Source organism: Odocoileus virginianus, chromosome 23 (assembly GCF_023699985.2).
Source record: "Odocoileus virginianus isolate 20LAN1187 ecotype Illinois chromosome 23, Ovbor_1.2, whole genome shotgun sequence".
Classification (NCBI taxonomy): Eukaryota; Metazoa; Chordata; class Mammalia; order Artiodactyla; family Cervidae; genus Odocoileus; species Odocoileus virginianus.
The window spans coordinates 29950964-29972947 of record NC_069696.1 but is presented as its reverse complement, the minus strand read 5'-3'; the positions used below and the strand labels follow the sequence as shown (position 1 = coordinate 29972947).

Below are 21984 nucleotides of genomic sequence, written 5' to 3'. Positions count from 1 at the left end.
CTTTTTAATGGCTGAGTAATATTCCATGGTGTATATGTACCACAGCTTCCTTATCCATTCGTCTGCTGATGGGCATCTAGAGGCCTACACTTTAAAATAATCAGATAAGCCTCTTCCACGGAAAATCAGGTTGCTTTTCAGCTGGCCCCCTTTGCTCTGGGCCCTGGGGCAGATGAGTCTATGCAGGGGGCTCTTTAATAACTGCTTCTCAGTTCGTGTAGCCTTATGGTCCTGGTGGAAGTAAGTCCTATTGGCTTTCAAAGCTAGATATTGGAGGGGCTAGTTTCTTAGGCGCAGGTGTTAAAAGCTGAGGCCTGATGTGGTATTCAGACTCTCTGTTCCCCCTCTTGCTTGTGAGTTCCCTTCTGATTGTGGATTGCTGCACAGGGATGGGTTTGTGGTGAGACTGTGTCCCAGCCTCAGCTACCCACTTCAGTATGGACGTTTTCCAACTTGCACCATGTGGAGGAGTTACTCAGTTAGCTTTTGGGTGTGTGTGTGTTTTTTTTTTTAAGAGAAAATTTTTCCATGTGCAGCTGTGGATGCAGGGTGTCTGTGGGAGGAGATGGCTTCCGGATCCTCCTACGTCGCCATCTTGGACTAGAACCTATAACTTTAATGTGGAAAAATACCTAAGATGCTTTCTCAAGGTTTTTTTAAAGAATGAAACTATATTTGCAATGTCCTGTGCTGCGCTTAGTCACTCAGTCGTGTCCAACACTTTGTAACCCCATGGACTATCGCCCACCAGGCTCCTCTGTCCACAGAGATTCTCCAAGTAAGAATACTGGAGTGGGTTGCCATGCCCTCCTCTAGGGGATCTTCCCAACCCAGGGATTGAACCCAGGTCTCCCGCAAATGCAGGTGGATTCTTCACTATCTGAGCCAGGGAAAAAAATACTTAGTTGTGAAATCATAGAACAAAATCTGACAGCCTGCTTAACTAAACAGTGTCTGTCCTGGAGTCAGGAGGAGGGGGAGTATGAGAAAGTTGGGATGGTATGTATGTGCTCAGTCGCTCAGTTACGTCTCACTCTTTTCAGCTCCATGGACTGTAGACTGCCATACTCCTCTATCCGAGGGATTTTCCAGGCAAGGATACTGAAATGGATTGCCATTTCCTCCTCCAGCAGATCTTCCTGACCCAGGGACTGAAACCATGTCTCTTGCATCTCCTGCATTGGCAGGCAGATTCTTTACCATTGCATCACCTGGGAACCCCCAGGATGGTATTACTACCAGTTATTTCTTATTCTCTTTACACTTATGTATTGTTTGACTTTTCAGTAAAAATGTACTGAACACACATTCCTTTCCTAATAAAAAATGAAACAATATATTGGGTTGGCCAAAAAGTTCATTTGGATTTTTCAGGAACATCATATGGAAAAACCCAAACAAACTTTTTTGGCCAACCCAATGTTTTCTTTTCCGTTTTTGGTTTTAGAAATGGAAAGTTCATGATAAGCCTCTGTTCATGACACTCTACTTGCTATTCTGTCCTTGTGGAAGTCCCTTCCTGCCATCAACCTCATCCACTTTACCTAACATTTACTTGTCTTTTAAGATTTACATTTGTTGATAAAAATTCAGTTAATTATCGAGTTAAGAGAAAAAAGAATTTTATTTGGGCCAATTTGATCATTATAACCTGAGAGACAGACTCTCAGAAGCTCTGAGAACTGTTCCACTTGTTAGAAGTCAAGACTAGTCACCTACATTTTGGAGGCAATGGATCATACATCAAAATGATACACTGACATTTTACATAAAGTACACCAAAGATACATAATCTGGGTATGTACAAAGTGAGCAGTAAATCACCACGACCCCTTGCATAGTTGGGAAAGAATGCTAAACTTCAATAATTTACCTTACCAACCTCAGAAGAAGGGTAAAAACACTGATTTTTGTGGTAAGCATTCCCACGTTTCAGGAGGTCTGGCTCATGCATAATGCATATGCCCATTGTACAGTAGGGAGGGCCAGTGCCGGCAGGGAACATGTTATGCTTACATTTTCTTGTCCAGCTTTAAAATATAAATTTCATTCCATCACTTTCAATCTTACCTCCACAAAGTTCTCCCCTCATTGTGAGGCTAAATTAGATGTCTTTCTACTGTGCTCCTATCCTTCTGTTTAATGATTAGAATTGTTAACTTAAACACTAAGTTATGATCTTAAGGATAAGGATATCTTGATAGACTTCACATTTCCAGTAAGCACAAGTCCTAGTACATGATAGGAATCAATAATGTATTTTTTTAAAGATTTTCTTCAGTTCAGTTGCTCAATTGTGTCCGACTCTTTGCGACCCCATGGACTGCAGCATGCCAGGCCTCCCTGTCCATCACCAACTCTGGGAGTTCACCCAAACTCATGTCCATTGAGTCGGTGATGCCATCCAACCATCTCATCCTCTGTCATTCCCTTCTCCTCGCCTTCAATCATTCCCAGCATCAGGGTCTTTTCCAGTGAGTCAGTTCTTCGCATCAGGTGGCCAAAGTATTGGAGTTTCAGCTTCAGCATCAGTTCTTCCAATTAACACCCAGGACTGATCTCCTTTAGGATGGACTGGTAGAATCTCCTTGCAGTCCAAGGGACTCTCAAGAGTCTTCTCCAACACCACAGTTCAAAAGCATCAATTCTTCCGTGCTCGGCTTTCTCTACAGTCCAACTCTCACAACCATACATGACTACTGGAGAAACCATAGCCTTGACTAGACGGATCTTTGTTGACAAAGTAATGTCTCTGCTTTTGAATATACTGTCTAGGTTGGTCATAACTTTCCTTCCAAGGAGTAAACATCTTTTAATTTCACGCCTGCAATCAACATCTGCAGTGATTTTGGAGCCCAGAAAAGTAAAAGTCAGCCACTGTTTCCACTGTTTCCCCATCTATTTGCCATGAAGTGATGGGACCAGATACCATGATCTTAGTTTTCTGAATGTTGAGCTTTAAGCCAACTTTTTCACTCTCTTCTTTCACATTCATCAAGAGGCTTTTTAGTTCCTCTTCACTTTCTGCCATAAGGGTGGTGTCATCTGCATATCTGAGGTTATTGATATTTCTCTCTTGGCAATCTTGATTCGAGCTTGTGCTTCCTCTAGTCCAACATTTCCCATGATGTACTCTGCATATAAGTTAAATAAGCAGGGTGACAATATACAGGCTTGACATGCTCCTTTTCCTATTTAGAACCAGTCTGTTGTTCCGTATCCATTTCTCACTGTTGCTTCCTGACCTGCATACAGATTTCTCAAGAGGCAGGTCAGGTGGTCTGGTATTCCCATCTCTTTCAGAATTTTCCATAGTTTATTGTGATCCACACAGTCAAAGGCTTTGGCATGGTCAATAAAGCAGAAATAGATGTTTTTCTGGAACTCTCTTGCTTTTTCGATGATCCAGCGGATGTTGGCAATTTGATCTCTGGTTCCTCTGCCTTTTCTAAAACTAGCTTGAACATCTGGATTTCACGGTTCACATATTGCTGAAGCTTGGCTTGGAGAATTTTGAGCATTACTTTACTAGCGTGTGAGATGAGTGTAATTGTAATGTGGACCAGTTTTAAAGTCTGTATTGAATTTGTTACAATATTGCTTCTATTTTTTATGTTTTGCTTTTTGGCCTCTAATCATGTGGGGTCCTAGCTGTCTGACCTGGGGTCAAACTTGCACCCAAACTTGCATTGTGAGGTGAAGTCTCAACCACTGGACTGCCAGCTGTTGTTCAGTCACTATGTTGTATCTGGCTCTTTGCGACCCTATGGACTGCAGCATGCCCGGTTTCCCTGTCCTTCACTGCTTCCCGGAGTTTGCTCAAATTCATGAGCTATGCTGTGCAGGGCCACCCAAGATAGGTCATGGTAGAGAGTTCTGACAAGATGTGGTCCACTGGAGAAGGGAATGGCAAACCACTTCAGTGTTCTTGCCTTGAGAAGCCCATGAACAATATGAGAAGGACCACCAGGGAAGTTCCTAAATGTTTGTTGAATGGATGAAGGAATAAGCGAATGGATGGATGGTTAAGTGATTAAAAGTAGGCCCTAACTTGATTTGTTGTGAACAACTTGTGTAAGAACACTTGCCATATGAAAGAAGTCAGCCAGAACCCACCTTAAGATTGTTCTGTGTTTTGGAGGCACTTAATTAAGACTCCATTCCAGTTGGCTGTGCTGGAACCATTTGTGCTACTTTAGGAATCTACAGGCTTGTCACCAGGAATTCTTGGGACCCTCTCCTCCGCAGTTGTGACCCCTGGAGTGATCTGGTATATGTACATGTGGTGACAGGAAAGTTTCACTTCCAACCTCACAGCAGCCTCAGAAGAAATGTGCTTCTTGCAGTCCAGCTGTAACTCAGAATGTGAAGCAATATTTATGGATGGTGGTGAGGTTCATATTCCTTTATACTCACAGCAACATAGAAACTATCCTAACCCTAAATTCACTCATAACACTGTTTTCTTGGTGTGGCAAAGTACATTATAAAATTTAAAAGCTGGCATATAAATTCATGAAACTTTAACTTGTTTGTGTATGTGCATGTGTTTGTGTGGGGCTGCCTGTAAGATCAGTAGGCAGACTTACTGTGTTTGGCTTTAGAGGAAGAGATTTCTCTATTTTGAAAACTTTTTCTTTAGGATAAGTTGCTTATTTTTATAATTTTAGGTTGGCATATTTTAATTTACTGCTACATTTCTTTTTAATAAATAAATGCTAATAAGTAAATACTGTATCTTTTTAACAAATTTGGAGGCAGATTGCAAGGCAAATTTTAGTATAGTAAAATTTAGTATAGTATAGTATAGTAGAAATTTATGGCCCCAAATACCTGAATTATGCTTGATACGTGATCTGATTATAAATACCAAGTGTTTAGTACTTTGTTAATTTAAAAATTAAATCTCTTTGATTTAGAAGATGGTCCAAATTATGTCTCTTTTTCATGGGTCTATTAAGAATTATGCCACTAGAGGGCTCTGAATACCACATTTCAGTTCATTTACGGATGTAGTACTACTAATGCAATAATATTGGCAGTATTGGCTAATGCTGTCTTCCCAATGAACATATCTTTGAAAAATTTTAGAATAGCACGATTTAAGCATAGCACAATATGAGAAAAATTGCTTTTTTAGATAAAAATAATTATGTTCAGAAATATTTTGGTGATCTAAGCGACATGCATGATAATATATGAACCTTTGAAAATTTTAAAATTCAAGTTAAGAATAGCCTTTGGACTTCCTTAGTGGTCCAGTGGTTAAGAATCCGCTCACCATTGCAGGGGACATGGGTTTGATCCCTGGTCTGGGAAGATTCCACATACCACAGGGTAGCTAAGCCCCCACACTGCCGCTGGAGAGTAGCCCCCTTGTGCAACAGTGAAGACTGAATGCAACCAAACAATAAATGGACAAAATAAAATTATTTTTAAAAGAATAGCCTTTGTCTTTAAGATACTCTAAACAGATTTAACATAAATGTGAGTATGTATCTATTGTATATATCTAATATGGACTTCCCAGGTGGCGCTAGTGGTAAAGAATCAGCCTGCCGGTGCAGGAGACACAAGAGACCTAGGTTCGATCTCTGGTTTGGGAAGATCCCCTGGAGAAGGGAATGGCAACCCACTCCAGTTTTCTTGCCTGGAAAATTCCATGAACAGAGGAGCCTGGCAGTCTACAGTCCATGGGGCCGCAAAAAGTTGTACATGGCCAAGTGACTGAGCACACACACATATATTTAATATAAATATGAGTCTGTGTAATATGTAAAACATATATATGAAACATAAAATTTACTAATTATCTTCTATATGAAATTTGATTGAGGAGGAGAAGTGTAACAGTTACCATATATTCTGATATATGTAATGAGAGAGATTAGGCATGGGAGTTAAGAGAGAGAAATAAATCCAAAAAAGAAAAGAACAGAATTGAACAGATTGGAAGTCTTCTCTGATGAGATAGCATTTGGGCTAAATCTCTTGATAGGTATGGAGGAGTTTAGATGGAAAGGAAATTATTCTGCTCAGAGGAAAAAGTGTGGAGAAATAGCCTTAGAGATTTGAGGACTTCTTGGCATCATCATGGATAGATTTAGAGTCTACGAGAATAGCCCACATGAAAAAACCTACCTTTAACAGTCAACAACCTTCGGCTTCCCACAAAGTTACTTGGACCACCCATTTACCTGGTCATACCTTGAACCTTGTTCTTATTATTTTACTCACTCAGCAAATATTTTTTTGAATGCCTACTTATATATGTTGGCACTATCTGGCCCTCAGGGGACAGTGGTGAAGGGCAAATGAGATTCCTGCTCTCATGATTTATAATACTTGCATGTCAGGAGAAACCAACAAGTCAGAAAAAACTGGAGATAGCTGATATTAATAAATGCATATGCAGAATTAAACAGGAGGGTATGGTAGGAGGGACTGGTAGTAGCTAAATTGGATAGTTACAGATGGCTTGTGTGATTAGTTCTTATTAAAGCTGAGACCCACATGGCCAGAGGGAATCAGCTATATAATGACAAAGGTTATTAGACAGAAGTGAGGACCAGGAAGAAGGCCAGTGGACTGACGTAGAGTGGACAAGGAAGAAAGTGGGATGTGATGATGTGAGAGAGGAAAGCAGAAGCCAGGTGAAGCAGGGCTTTGCAGGCCAGAGGGAGAAGTTAAGATTTTACTGTAGATTCAATGAGATGCCATTAGAGGGCTATTTAAGTAGGAGAGTGGCATTGTTCATGACTTAGAAAGGTTATTCTGACCACTGTGCAGAGAACAGATTGTGAGGGCCTAAAGTGGAAGCCTGGTGCGTGTGTGTACACTTTCAGTCCTGTCCGACTCTTTGCGACTGCAAAGACTGTAGGGTCTCCTGCCTAGCAGGCAGATTCTTTACCATCTGAGTCACCAAGGAAGGCTTGCAGTTGGTAAAGAACTCGCCAGTGCAGGAGACTCAAGAGGTACAATTTCAATCCCTGGGTTGGGAAGATCCCCTGGAGAAGGAAATGGCAACCCACTCCAGTATTCTTGCCTGGAAAATTCCATGGACAGTGGAGCCTGGTGGTCTTGGCGGGCTATAGTCCATGGGGTCACAGAGAGTTGGACACGACTGAGTGACACTCACTCACACCAACTGCGCAACCTGGAAAGCCCTAGAAACATGGTCAGTTCAGTTCAGTTTGGTTGCTCAGTCGTGTCCGACTCTTTGGGACTGTATGAACCACAGCACGCCAGGCCTCCCTGTCCATCACCAACTCCCGGCGTCCACCCAAACTCATGTCCATTGAGTCGGTAATGCCATCCAGCCATCTCATCCTCTGTCATCCCCTTCTGCCCTCAATCTTTCCCAGCATCAGGGTCTTTTCAAATGAGTCAGCTCTTCGCATCAGGTGGCCAAAGTATTGGAGTTTCAGCTTCAACATCAGTCCTACCAATGAATACCGAGGACTGATCTCCTTCAGGATGGAGTGGATGGATCTCCTTGCAGTCCAAGGGACTCTCAAGAGTCTTCTCCAACACCACACTTCAAAAGCATCAATTCTTCGGCACTCAGCTTTCTTTACAGTCCAACTCTCACATCCATACATGACTACTGGAAAAACCATAGCCTTGACTAGACAGACCTTTGTTGACAAAGTAATATCTCTGCTTTTTAATATGCTATCTAGATTGGTCACAACTTTTTTTCCAAGGAGTAAGCATCTTTTAATTTCATGGCTGCAATGAACATCTGCAGTGATTTTGGAGCCCAGAAAAATAAAGTCAGTCACTGTTTCCACTGTTTCCCCATTTATTTGCTATGAAGTGATGGGACCGGATGCCATGATCTTAGTTTTTTTTGAATGTTGAGTTTTAAGCCAGCCTTTTCACTCTCTTCTTTCACTTTCATCAATAGGCTCTTCACTTCCTCTTCACTTTCGGCCATAAGGGTGGTGTCATCTGCGTATCTGAGGTTATTGATATTTCTCTTGGCAATCTTGATTCGAGCTTGTGCTTCCTCCATTCCAACATTTTCCATGATGTATTCTGCATGTAAGTTACATAAGCAGGGTGACAATATACAGCCTTGACATACTCCTTCCCCAGTTTGGAACCTGTCTGTTGTTCCATGTCCAGTTCTAACTGTTGCTTCTTGACCTGCCTACACATTTCTCAGGAGGCAGGTCAGGTGGTCTGATATTCCCATCTCTTTAAGAATTTTCCATAGTTTGTTGTGATCTACACAAAGATTTGGCGTAATCAATAAAGCAGCAGTAGATGTTTTTCTGGAATTCTCTTGCTTTTTCTATGATCCAACAGATGTTGGCAATTTGTTTCTGCTTCCTCTGCCTTTTCTAAATGTGTAAAGTAGGGTAGAATCTAAATTTATTTTATTTCAGATCTTAGTGAGTGCTCTCAAAACACTTACCATATAAACCTAGGTTTTTCCTATTGATCTGAAATGCCATATGCTGCATTCCCAAGTGGCTCCTGAGATCTATTTCTGGAATTTCTACTCAGCTTTCATGATCTTATTCATGATCCAAGTTATGTTTTTATTCAAATTCAAGTTACATACATATTAAAATAATTTCCACATTAAAGTAACTGCACATTAATCAAGTTGCAATGAAAAATACTTTGCTAGTGTTCTATGAAGTTCTTCCATGTTAGAAGCCAATTCATAAACCAGTTGAACCAAGATGTCATTGAAAAAGTTATACTTTAACTACCTTCTCTGCTTCCTATTCTGTCCACATTTCCACGCAAACAGTTTTTAAAATGTTATTTTTAAAATACACTTATTATAAATTTAGTGTAATTCAAAGAAAAACTCCACTTTGGTAATTGTTGAGACTTGACAAAACACTGTGTATTAAAATTTAGCTATAAGAAAAAAGTATGTGGAAAATTTTCTGAAACAGTTATGTTGAAAGAGTACTTTTCTTTAGCAGATATAAACATGATGATAATGTGAAGAAAGAAGCATTTTTTCCAGCTTCATTGCCAAGAAACAGAAGGAGCTTTTAGAATGTGTAAAATGCTAAAGGATTATAGGATCAATAAATGTGGTTTGGAGTTTACTTTTTGTGCAGGAGTATGTTCTAGCCCTGATGACAGGAAAACATTCTAGAATAGTTACCAAGATTCAGGAGCTTGCACCAGAGTGTAAATTGACCCATTGCTTCCATTCTCTAGAAGTCTAGCTTCAAAACAGAGTCAATTAAGCTGAAGAATAACATAAAATTATAAAAATTGTGAATTATAGCACAATATTTTGAGCTAAATACAAGATTATTCTATTATGTGATGAATGAGATGCTGATAAATTCCTGTTGTTGCATACTGAAGTACTGTGGTTATCAAGGTTCTGTTGAAAAGGTATAAATTCTCTGGTCTCCCTGCTACGTAGAAAACCAGTCTGATCTGCATGCTGAAGAATTCTCAAATGTTTGAAACTGTGAATTGGAAAGCCTGACTCCCTTGGTGGTTTGATACCTTTTGATACTGTTGTCAGAGAAAATCTCCTTCCTGTAAGAAAGAAATGCAGCTGGCTTTTTAATGGTAGAGAATATCAAAGGCCACCTAGATGTCCCATGGGCATCTCAAATTCAACGTATCCACAATCAGATTTACTTCTTTTCCCCCCCAAACCAATTCTTCCTTTTCTTGATAATTGTTACCACCATCTGTCTTATTGCCTAAGCCAAGCATTGGAAAATCAGTTTTCCATATCCATTCTCCATCCAAGCTATGTTGATTTACTTCCTCATCATCTCTCATCTAAGCTCCTTCTAATGACCTTTGATTGCATCTATCTTGACTTGTGCCCTGATCCTTTTACCTTGGGACTTCCTACTCTGAATATTTATTTGTTTGTTTGTTTTATTTTATTGACTTACTCAGATGTATCAGGTCTTAGCTGCATCATGTGGGATCTTTTGTTGTGGTGCTCGGACCCTCTAGTTGTGGCGCGGGCTCCAGAGCACACGGTCTCGGTAGCCACAGCCCTTGGGCTTAGTTTCTCTGCATCATATGAGACCCTAGTTCCCTGACCAGGGATCCAATCCGTGTTCTCTGCAGTGCAAGACAGACTCTCAACCACTGGACCAATAAGAAAGTCCCTGGATTCCCTACTCTTTACTAAGCGATATGTCATTATCTGGCCACCAGAAAAAACCCTTTCCAAATGCATTTCTTCATGTTACTTTCCTAGTAAGTCTTTTTGGGGCTCTCTTCTACACATGGAAGAAAATCTAATCTTTAGAGCGGCATCCAAGGCTCTCCAGAAGTTGGACCTTGCCTCTCTCCAGCTTCAGATCTTTACCCTCCTAGCCTGTCTCATTCCAACCATACCTGACCACTTGGGGGTGTTTGGAACCCTCTGTTTTGCTACATGCCTTTCCTCCTTCACTCACACTTGGAATTCTCTCCCACCATTTTTGAGAAGACCTAATTATCTTTCAAGATTTAGTTCAAACTTTACCACCTTCCTGTAGTGTTTTCCGTTTTTACCACCCACAGACTGTTTTCCCACAGAATTAACCAGTCTTCCTTTGCGTTTCTCTTGTGGACCCCTTCCTGCACTATAGCGCCCACTTTGTTTACCTGCTTCCCTAGTAGACTGGCAGTTCCTTAAGCAAGGACCTTGGCTTTTTCTTTCTTTTTACTCCTAGCATCTAGTGATGTCGTACAATTCAGGCACTCAGTAAAGCTTCATTGAATGAATGAGTTAGTGAGTGAGAAGTGTCAGAGGCTTGATGAAAAGGTTGGCAGAGAATGCATAGTATTAAAACTGGACAAGAGGAAGATACAGGGAAATATAGTGAAGAAAGTAAGAGAAAAGAACATTTACTAAAAAGGACTTGGCTTTGTATGGTAGATGAGGATGAGCAGCATGGTGGGATTAACTGATGTTAAGCTTCTGACTAGGATTCTGGTGTAAGGTTCTTTCTTCTATTGCTGTATAAAAGGACAGGTGGTGTTTGAGGGCAAATGAATTTTTCTGGATATAATCCTTCCTATTTGCAAATGTTAGCACACACACACGCTAAAGTTTTATAGTAGCACTGCATTTATTTAGTCATTTACAGTGTACAGCATTCTTTACTTTTATTATTTTATTGGACCCTTAGACCAGTTATCTCCATAAGCTTCAGTTCCCTTTTTGTAAAATGAAGATATAGCTTAGGATTGTTTATAAGAGGTATTATATGTCTAGTGCACAGATGCATACCAAATCAGTTGTTAGATCAGGGCCTTGTGACTCGTAATGGTTAAATGACTTGCTTAAGTTCACAAAGGTAAGTTAATGGCGTGCCTGTGTGCTCAGTCATTCAGTCATGTCTGATTCTTTGCGACCCCATGGACTGGAGCCTGCCAGGATCCTCTGTCCATGGGAGTTTCCAGCAGGAATATTGGAGTGGGTTGCCATTTCTTACTCCGGGGGATCATCCTGACCCAGGGATCAAACCCACATCTCCTGCATTGGCTGGCAAATTCTTTACCACTGTGCCACATGGCATGTTTAAATTCCTCTGTCCTCTCTTTGTAAATAGTATTCTGTTTTGCTCTACCAGGATATAATAATATCTTCTACATTACTTAGGGCATGGCATCTTTAATTTTCTTGGGGCTTACCCAAAAACAGGCTTTGGAATTACTCAGAGACTTTATTGCCAAAATCAAGCAAAGTCAAAAACTTGGCTAAAACCAAAATGCCAGTATAAATAATATTTGTATAGCTTGCATGGCTTCCTAGTCCCTCTGTTTTATGCTTGGGGGTTTTCCACAGAGAATCTGAGCAACTAGCTCCTGGCCTTGTGAGGTTTTAAATAAATTTTTAAAGTGTTATTTTTGAGTCCAGTTTAAGACCAGAGCAAGTGTCCATTTGGGGTCCTGGAATTAAGGTAGCAGAAACCTAGTGGGACCTAGAAGAGGAAGAGAGTGAATCTGGGCTGGGCTGTGACACTGACAATCACCCCCATCTGTCCTTGTGTTCTCTGCAGTGTCCTGTCCAGGAAGAACCTGAAACCACAAAATATGAAATGGAGATGAAATTACTAAGTCAAACAGTTTCAGCAGGTATTCTTCTAAGTCACATTTTTAGAATTTAACTTGACTGGGATTTTCTGCTTACAAAAGAAACACAGGGATATTAGAAAATCAACTCAGATGTCGCAGAAATATATTTAAAGTGAAAATTCTTCCTCATCTCTCTTCTGAGATAACCAGTGTTAACAATTCTTTTGAATTTGTTGTATTCTGTCTGTTTCTCTCTCTTTTTTATTTTAAATAAAACCATCATATTTTATATGATATGAATATTATATGAATTTCATATTATGTGAATATTCTTATTGAAAGTTACTTTTTTTACCTAACAATATTTGTTATTGTACATACACACATGAAACACAGTACATATTCCACTTAAATGAATAATATTCAACATTATTCTAAGTCAGAACACATTGGTAACCTTACTTTTTAAAGTATCTATGTAATGCCCTGGGAAATTATCATCTATTAATAAGGACTTTAAATAAGGTTATTTCTAAATTTTTTTGTTATTACAAGCAATATTGCCTTAAACATTCATAAACACATATACAAAGTTAGAAATTTCTTCACACTTTTGTATTTAGTCTTATCCTGGCAAATAACAGTTGGATACAGTTTTAAAATGTCAAGATGATAGTGATGTCTAATTTGTAGAACTTCTAGTTTGAGATTTATGTAATCTTTTTCATTAACTTTATCATTTTGCTTCTTTCCCAGAAACTCCTTAGGAATATATTTTTTATACAGTTCTTAGCATAGTTTTTATAGCAGACTTCTTGTCCACCTCACTTTTTCCAGTGCACTTTTGTGTCAACAGTCAACTAGGTTTATATCGTTATAACTTTTCTGTAATCCTTATAATTTTCCTATGAAAAATATAAATGGGGCCCTCCCCTGCATCCTAACATTATGCATGCCTGTTCCTACTTTCAAGTGAATGATTTTGAATTAACCACATTCTGAAAATGTGTAGTTGCTAAATAAAAATTTTCTTTACCAGTATTAGAATGCTTTCATTTCCCCATTAAGAAAATACAGAAATGTTGTGATCTATTTAGAAACTCAATCAATCTGATTAATTTCAGCACAGGAGTTGCTGCTAGAGAATGCTTGTGAAAAGCCCTATTTCCTTGAAGAAGATGAGGTTGATTTATGCCAATTCACAACCCTGGGCGGAGTGTACCACTTGGATATTTTGGAGCTTCCTCCACAGTGTAAACCAATGAAGGGCTGGATGATTGTGGAAGTAGGTTGATTCTTGAATCAAAATTTATGGATAAAATAATTTCTCATGCTTTATCTGAAATGATTTAACATCTATTTAACCCTAAAATGATTTAACCCTATTAAACAAGCACAAATGCAGAAAATGTAATTTTAAGCTGTCTTGAATTTATGAATCAAAATCAGACACTAAAGGAGAGGAATCTGAAATACTAATGGATTTTAAAACTAGAATTCATACCTGTTAACTTAATTGTAAACCTGTAACACTGTTTATATTATGCCAATTTGGCCATAATAATGCCAGTCATTTTCAGAGGTCATCAGATCTTTTCTGTAAAGGGCCAGGTGGTGAACATTTCCAGCTTTGTGAGCTGTACCAGCTCAGTTGCATCTCCTCAGCTGGCCATTGTAACATTGAAGTAGCCAGTGGTAAATGAATGGACGTGGCTGTGTTCCAGTTAAACTTATTTTACAAAATCTGGCGGGGGCTGGATTTTCCAGGGACCATAGTTTGTGGATTCTAGTCTAAATCAGTGGTTCCCAGCATGTGGTCCCTCAACCAGAAGCATGAACATCATTTGGCATCATCTGAGAATTTGCTAGAAATGCAAATTCATTGCCCCCACCTCAGTCCTACTGAATCAGAAAGTTTTGAGGTAAGACTCAGCAGTCTGTGTTTTAGCAAGACACACCCCAAAGTTTGAGAACCACTGGTCTGTATCCTTGATATACAAGTGTGGTCCATGAACCTGCAGTATCTGTATCACCTGAGAACTTGTTAGAAATGCATCATTTGGGACTTTACCTCAGGTCCACCGAATCTGCATATTAACTGCACATGAAAGTTTGAAAAGCACTGATGTGGGCAATGCCAATGGTATTGATGCACAGATAGCACACACTGAGTAACAAGGATACTGATGGTAGCAGTTGTCAATCATTTTTCAAGGAATTCTCTCTTGTTTCAGTGAGTAGTAACATTTGCACTAGTATTGACTTGATTTAACTTTTAGCGGCCTACACCCCAGAAAATACCCAGTTGTGGTAAAGAATCTGCTTGCAGTGCAGGAGACCTGGGTTCAGTCCCTGAGTCGGGAAGATCCCCTGGAGAAAGGAATATTCTTGCCTGGACAACTCCATGGACAGAGGAGCCTAGAAGAAGCCACAACTTCTTTATGCATAGGCATTCTTGAATTAGTATAGTGTTTATCATTTTTTTTTTCATTATCACCCCTCCAAGGAGCATTTGTAGACTTTTTTCCTAACTGTCCCCCATAAAATATTAATACCACATATATACTGTATATCTACATATGTGCTGTATGTATATTTGTGTTTTATACCTAAAAGAGTACAATTTTTTCATGACCCCTCTAAACTAATTTTTACCCTCTTAGGGATAATATTGCTCTTCCTTTCCCCTTCTCATAAATGAGAATGCAGTTATTAGGTTGACCCTGGAGAGATAATTTGGTTTGTAGCCCCTTTGAGGGGCTTCCCCAGGGGCTCAGCAATAAAGAATCCACCATCAATGCAGGAGACTCAGGAGACACAGGTTCGATCCCTGGGTCAGGAAGATTCCCTGGAAAAGGGCATGGCAACCCACTCCAGTATCCTTGCCTGGGATATCCCATGAACGGAGGAGCCTGCCGGGCTACAGTCCATGGGGTCGTAAAGAGTCGGACATAACTGAAGCGACTTAGCATGCAGCCACTATTTGAATCAGCTTTCCCTACCTCAGAAATACTTGAAGGGCAGAGTGGAGTCCAGAAAGACACCCTTTGGTGGAGGTAGGCTTTCAAAACTCTTTATCCATAGGAAGGTCTAAGCCTGAACTGGGAATTTCAAGGATGCATACAAAGATCTGGTGTTCCTGAATTTTGTCCTGGTATCCTGATACTACTCTAGGCGCTCAATTGAGCCCAGAGTATTCTCCATCACACTTATTTTTCTCTCCTGCAATGAAGAGACCTTCCTCATTTTCTAAGTCCCTTTTAAATAATCTCACACTTCCTTTAGAAATTTTCCCCATCCAGTTTTTTCCTCTCTTTTATAACATTTGTAATCTTCTTCCCTTTCCTAGATCTATCTCTGCTAAATTCTGATAATAGACAAATCTTCTTTATCCCACAGACATCTGCTCTTGGATTAATTTACTTTCTCCCCCTCACCACCCCCCCTATTTTTTAGGATGTAATTGATATAGAACACTGCATAAGGTATGCAATATGATGATTTTTAATTAATTTCATTCGTTTCCACACTTCTCAAAACGTTGCTTCTTATTCTTTCTGTCTTCACCCACATACCCTAACCAAGTTACTGGAACATGGGATTTGGGGTCCTATAGATCTACTGGGTTGGTCAAAAAAGTTTGTTCAGATCTTTCTATAAGATGTTAGGGGAAAACCCAAATTGGCTTCTGGTGCCTTCTTGAAGTCATTTTGTAATCTTTGGCACATTAATTGATTTTTCTAAGTCCCAGTTATCTTCTCTGTTCAATATATATCTTGTAGAATTATTGGAGAAATACAATGAATAGTTAAGTCCCAGACAGCTTAGAATCTGGCCCATAAGAGGATTCTGAATTACATTCAAATGTAGTGATTTTTCCCCTCAATCATTATCTTTAATTTTGTTGTGATATTCTGTTAATCTGTAGTGAAATGTGACCAAACTGCAGTGTTTACTTAACATATATAGCTTACTCTGCAATATATACATCATAAACTGTTACCAGTCAGCTTCTAACTTAGTATTATCTTGGTCACTTTTAAAAGATACTCAAAGAGGGATTACAGAAATATACATATCCTCCAGAAACTACAGAAGACCTTGAAACAGAAAATGTTTTCCCACCCATAGAGGTCATGCTTGAAGTTCACGAGAATGTAATCTTCTTTGAGAATCCTATGGTTGCAAGGTGGGATGCTGAAGGTACAATGATGACTTAACCAGCTTTGATAATTATGTAATGAAAAGAGGTATAATAATATAAATCCTTAAATCAAAATAGGAAATGGAGAATGTAAACTGAGTTTCTAATCATACATATTTCTGTGCCAATTCTAGAGTCTTTGTTTCCTTTTGATGGAAATGAATAGGGATGTTTTTTTAAAAAAAAGGAAATGAGTAAAAATATCAAATAGTATAGCAAATCAGAAACAAATGAAAAGCCTACTCTCTCTTGAAATGGACAAATAATTCATATTGGGGTGATTAAAATTTGATTATTTTGATGTTAATGATTTATAAATCGCAAAGCTTATTACAACCAGGTACTGAGGATGGGGATCTTCCCAGGTGGCTCAGAGGTAAAGAACCTGCCTGCCTAGCAGGAGACACAGATTCAATCCCTAGGGTGGGAAGGACCCCTGGAGAAGGAAATGGCAACCCACTCCAGTGTTCTTGCCTGGGAAATCCCATGGACAGAGGAGACTGGCAGGCTACAGTCCATGGGTTCGCAGAGTTGGACATGACCTAACAACTAAACAACAGCTGAGGATGGGGAGTGGGCAAATGGGAAGCCTGAGAAAGAGGAAAACCAACTACTATATGCCTCTATAATTTTTAACTATTGAACCATGGGAAATTATTGCTTATTCAAATTGTTAAATATTAATAAATCAGAAGTGTTAACAAATACAAGTCAATGATTCACCAATTATTAACGAACACCTGATTTGGGGTTGGCAGGCTAAACTTTGAAAGGTCTTGGTCTTGTGAATTAATGTGTGCAAATCTGGGGACTCTTAGATGAAAGTTGAATAGCTTTGTTTTTAATGTTGGTGAATTATTCTACATCCAAATATTTATTTGTGAAAAGGTTTGCATACTAGATAACAGGTCTAGATAATAAGATAACTAAAGCACAGAGCTATTACTTTAGTTATGGGAGCAGAGAATTTAGAGACTATTTTATACTTCAAATTTTTTTATGGTTGCTACAACACACCACATTTTCGCTTATATAGACATAACCACAAGATGTTTAGTGTAGAATTAATTTATGTTTTAAAAACAGTATATTTCTATCAATACATTAAACCATACAATATATCAAAATGAACATTGGGTACTTTGTTCCTTTCATGTTGCTTTAGAGGTTTCACTTTTCCTTTCCTTTAACAGTAACATTCCTAAATAGTTACTTATCAAATGAAACTTAGAATTAGACAAGATCAGTTATCCTACATGATTCAGGGAAATATAACAAGTAAAATTTGACTCTAACTGCAGTAATTATATGGCAGTAATCAACAACTCCATGGTTTCCCTGGTGACTCACTGGTAAAGAATCCACCTGCCAATGCAGAAGACTCGGTTTCAATCCCTGGGTCAGGAAGATGCCCTGGAGAAGGAATGGCAACCCACTCCAGTATTCTTGCCAGGAGAACCCCATGGACTGAGGAGCTTGGCAGGCTACAGTCCGTGGGGTCACCAGGAGTTAGACACGACTTAGCGACTAAACAACAACAACTAAACAGCAATTTTTATGGTTACAAATTAAAATAATTTTGTAAATGTAAAAACAGATGAATTATATATAACTTAGTTTTCTAATATAATTATTTATTATATTGAATTCAAGAGTCAAAAATAGAACTAATATAACATTGGAAAGCAGCTATACACCAATTTTAAAAAGTTTTTTTAAAAAAGTAGGTGTATGGGGATGAAAACTAGAGAGAGATGGGAATGACAGCTGAGGTTGGGAATTACTTTATTACTTATTACTTTATTAATTATCCAAGATAATTCTCATTAGGAGGATGGCCTCAATAGGAGGAGAGTTTAAGTACGTAGGGACAATATTATATATTCCTGTCTACTATTGTTTATTGAATGCTTTAAAATTAATGCCTAAAAGTGTTTTATTTCTTTATTCCAGTAAATTTTCAAATTAATACATGCCAAATGTTTTTTTTAAATTAAGTAAAAAATAGCCAGTGGAACCTTTCATGTGAGAAGACAAGAAAGTCAAGTGGAAATGAAGAGGGTGTTCTAGGAAAAGAATGACTCATTCATTTCATAAAATGCTAAACAATGAGAAAGACAGAGATAAATGAGACATAATTCCTTCTTCCAGGAATTTTCAAAGTTGTAGGAGAGGCAGACAGGGAGACATCATACACAAGGGGCTAGAGTAGTAAGGGGCTATATAATAGATGAAAGCGCTACGGGGCAGAACAGTGACTGGGTCCCATCTGGAGTGTTAAGGACAGCTTCTCCTAGGATAGAGTATTGAGCAGGTCCTTAAGAGACTAAGAGACCATTAATGCAGTATATCCTGTGTGGGCATAAGTCTTCATTCCTCTTGGATATATTGGTAGGCGTGGAAATGCTGGGTTGAAGTGTAAATTGATGTTCCCCTGTTTAAAAACTGCCAAGTTGTTTTTCAAAGGAGCTATAACCACAACACAAGGTTCCCCATTTCTCCATATTCTTCCCACTATTTGTTATTACCTACTTTTTTTCATTAGAGCCACCCTAGTGGGTGTGAAATGTTTTTTTTCATAGTTTTAATTTGTATTTCCCTAATGAGTGGTAATGTTGAGCATCTTTTTTTTATGCATTTATTATACTTTCATGTAGCTTCTTTGATGAAATGTTCATTCAAATCTTTTGCCCATTTTTAAGTTGTGTTGTTTTATTATTGAGTTGTAAGAGACACAAAAGACCACCTATTATATAATTGTGTTTAATGAAAGTTAAGAAAAGGCAAATCTTTAAGTATATCAATAGCTTCCTGGGGCTGGTGATACAAATGGGAATTTGTATCTATAAATGGACAAAAGAGATCTTACTGGGAGGATAATAATATTCTAAAACTGAATGGTGGCGATGATTGCAAAACTGGGTAAATTTACTAAAAATAATTGTATACTCAAGATAGGAGAATTTTAAAGTTCTTTAAAAAGAAAGATGAAGAGAGGTTCTCTAAAAGAGGAAGGAAATGTTCTCTAGGAAGAAAGAACTGCATGTGCAGAGGCTAACGGGTATATGATGTTGTTGGGGAAGAAAAGTGTGACTGGAAAGAAGTCTGAGAAGTAGCAAAGAAGGAAGCCAGAAATGAGAGTCAGAGCTTCATTCTGAAAGTCTTGTGACCATGCTAAGGGATCTGGACTTGATCCTGTAGACAGGAAGAAACTCCAGTGTGTGATCCTATTCTCAGTGTGAAAAATCAATTTATACATATTGAAGTTAGTGGAGTGGTTTCATTCATCTTATTTTTGCAGAAGAAAAAATGGAACTAATGTCTTATTAATCCTAATTAATAGGGTAATTAATTAATCCTAATTAGTTAATCCTTATTAATCCTAATTATAAAGGTAAACACTGGAAAACTGATGGCATCAGCAACGTGTCTTACAAATCGGAAGAGAGACTTATAACATTCAACCTGGAAACTTTTTGTCCTGTTACCTTAATTCAAGATGCCCATATTAATATGCCATTCCAGTCATGGGAGCTAATACCACTTGATGTGAATAAAGTACTTCTGACTGTGACTACAGTATTTACTGAACTTCAAATACAAATTAAGGTAAACCGCTGTTATAGAAAGTCAGACCAAAGAATTAAATCTCTTAGATGACTATAAGAGTGTGTGTCAAAACAGTCAATCACTAATGATTTACATATTGAAATATGTCTTTTATAAATATATTGAAAATATATCTTGAGCTGTAGTTTCTAAATAAAATATTGAGTATATAGGAAATAATATGTAAAAGTAAAGTATAAGTTTGTGCCCTAAAGTTACTAGGAATAGAGCAATTGGTGAAACTCTTAAGTATGGTTGTAGTATAACTTTCAGAGTTTTTGGTCCACTCTAAAGAGGCTTCCTAATCTTATCACAGGAAGATAGCACCCAGCCATTTGAAATCCCTTTTGAGTAACTCCATTGCTACAGAGTCTGACTCTATGATTTCAATATCTGTAGACCACGAAATTTTTGTACCTTATTTTATGTTCCTGGTTATATGTTCCAGTGTCTCCTAGTTTGTAGTCTATGGGAACTTGAATAGAATTTGTATCCTACTATTGTGTGAAAATTGTATAACTGTTAATTATGTTGAATTGGTTCATGATGCTTTTCAGGCCTACTATATCCTTCTACTTTTCTGTCTATTCTGTTAATTTTTAAGAGTTCGATATTGAAACTCCAACTAAAAATATTAATTTATCTACTTTAAAAAATAACTGTAACATATGGTAGAACAATATGTAACTTATTCTGTATTTTCCAAATCTCCTCTAAATATGTTATTATACTTTAATAATCAAAAAAAAAAGAAATTACAGAGTCTGAAATTTAAAGACACAATAAGTAGGTTTAGTGGTTGCCTGAGGCTGAAGTGGGGAATGAATATAAATAGGCGTAAGGGATTTCACTGAGGGGATGAAAATGTTCTAAAACTAATTTATGGTGATAGTTGCACCAGTAAAGTTACCAAAAAAAAAAAAAAATCACTTAACTGTGTACTTTAAATGGGTGAATTTTATGATATGTAAAATATACCTCATGAAAGGTGTTTTAAAAAAGAGATTTTTTTTTTAAAGGTATAACCTGAAATTCTTTATGAATGTGGCAAGAAAGCTAGAAGATCATCAAACTTGGTTTTTAAGGTCAGAGGAGAGATGTGAACTCTATACACCTTCAGGTTACCACTTTACAAATTTTAAAACTGGATAATAATTTTGAATTATGTTAAAATTTTATACATGTAAAAAATTATGATCTTTAAAAGTTGCAACATGGTTGCTATCAAATAGCTCTTCTACTTCAACAGGAGCACATCCAGTATTCTTAGATCATAACTTATAAAGTAGGTGACCAGAGAGATCCTTGGATTGCTCAGATGAGCCTGAGAAGAGTTGATAAACTGGTTAAGGTAATGTGGAAACTTTGAGGTGGACCTTTTGGATCAAGCCTGAAATATGTCTGTCCTGCATTCTTTTTAATATAGGATAATACAAGATTTTTTAAAAGAAAGAAAAAATAGTTGCTGTTGTTCAGTCGCTAAGTTGTGTCCACCTCTTTGCAACCCCAAGAACTGCAACATGCCCTGTCCTTCACTATCTCCCGGAGTCTGCTCAGACTCATATATATTGAGTCGGTGATGCCATTCAACTATCTCATCCTCAGTCTCCCCTTTCTCCTCCTGCCCTCAATCTTTTCCAGTGACTTGGCCCTTCACATCAAGTGGCCAAAGTACTAGAGCTTCAGCTTCAGTCCTTCCAATGAATATTCAGGATTGATTTCCTTTAGGATTGACTGGTTTGATCTCTGTGCTGTCCAAGAGACTCTCAAGAATATTCTCCAACACCATAGTTGAAAAGCATCAGTTCTTCAGCACTCAGCCTTCTTTATGGTCCAGCTGTCACATCTGTACATGACTACTAGAAAAACCATAGTTTTGTATAAAGAACCTAACAGCTGGACCTGGAATGATAATGAGGTAATAATTTCTTTAACTTACTTATATAAAAGCTTCTTTTTTCTTATTGAAACTAGGAAAACCTCTGCATGTTAGCTTCAATCAAAGTAAATAACAAAAAGCATTCCTCTATTTTGGAAGAAAAGTGGATGACTCCTGTTTCTTTCATTATTGCTTTGAAAAATGCTGGACTGAATATCTTCCCTACTGGACACTCTCATCTTTATGTTGTTATAAACTATAAGGTAAGAATGAA

At 38.1% G+C, this 21984-nt stretch overlaps 1 protein-coding gene across 7 annotated transcripts in view; it reads left to right on the top strand.

The window, feature by feature from the left end:
* Window positions 1-21984, top strand: part of DNAI7 (dynein axonemal intermediate chain 7) — an 82196-nt gene that overhangs the window by 52285 nt on the left and 7927 nt on the right. For 6 of the 7 annotated variants that reach the window (XM_070453791.1, XM_070453789.1, XM_070453790.1 and 3 more), the window contains 5 exons: window positions 12003-12078; window positions 13143-13303; window positions 16065-16221; window positions 19617-19831; window positions 21806-21973. In XM_070453791.1, coding sequence (XP_070309892.1) covers window positions 12003-12078; window positions 13143-13303; window positions 16065-16221; window positions 19617-19831; window positions 21806-21973 — 777 coding nt within the window. The remainder of the gene's footprint in view (window positions 1-12002; window positions 12079-13142; window positions 13304-16064; window positions 16222-19616; window positions 19832-21805; window positions 21974-21984) is intronic. The other variant, XM_070453793.1, reaches the window with a different exon arrangement.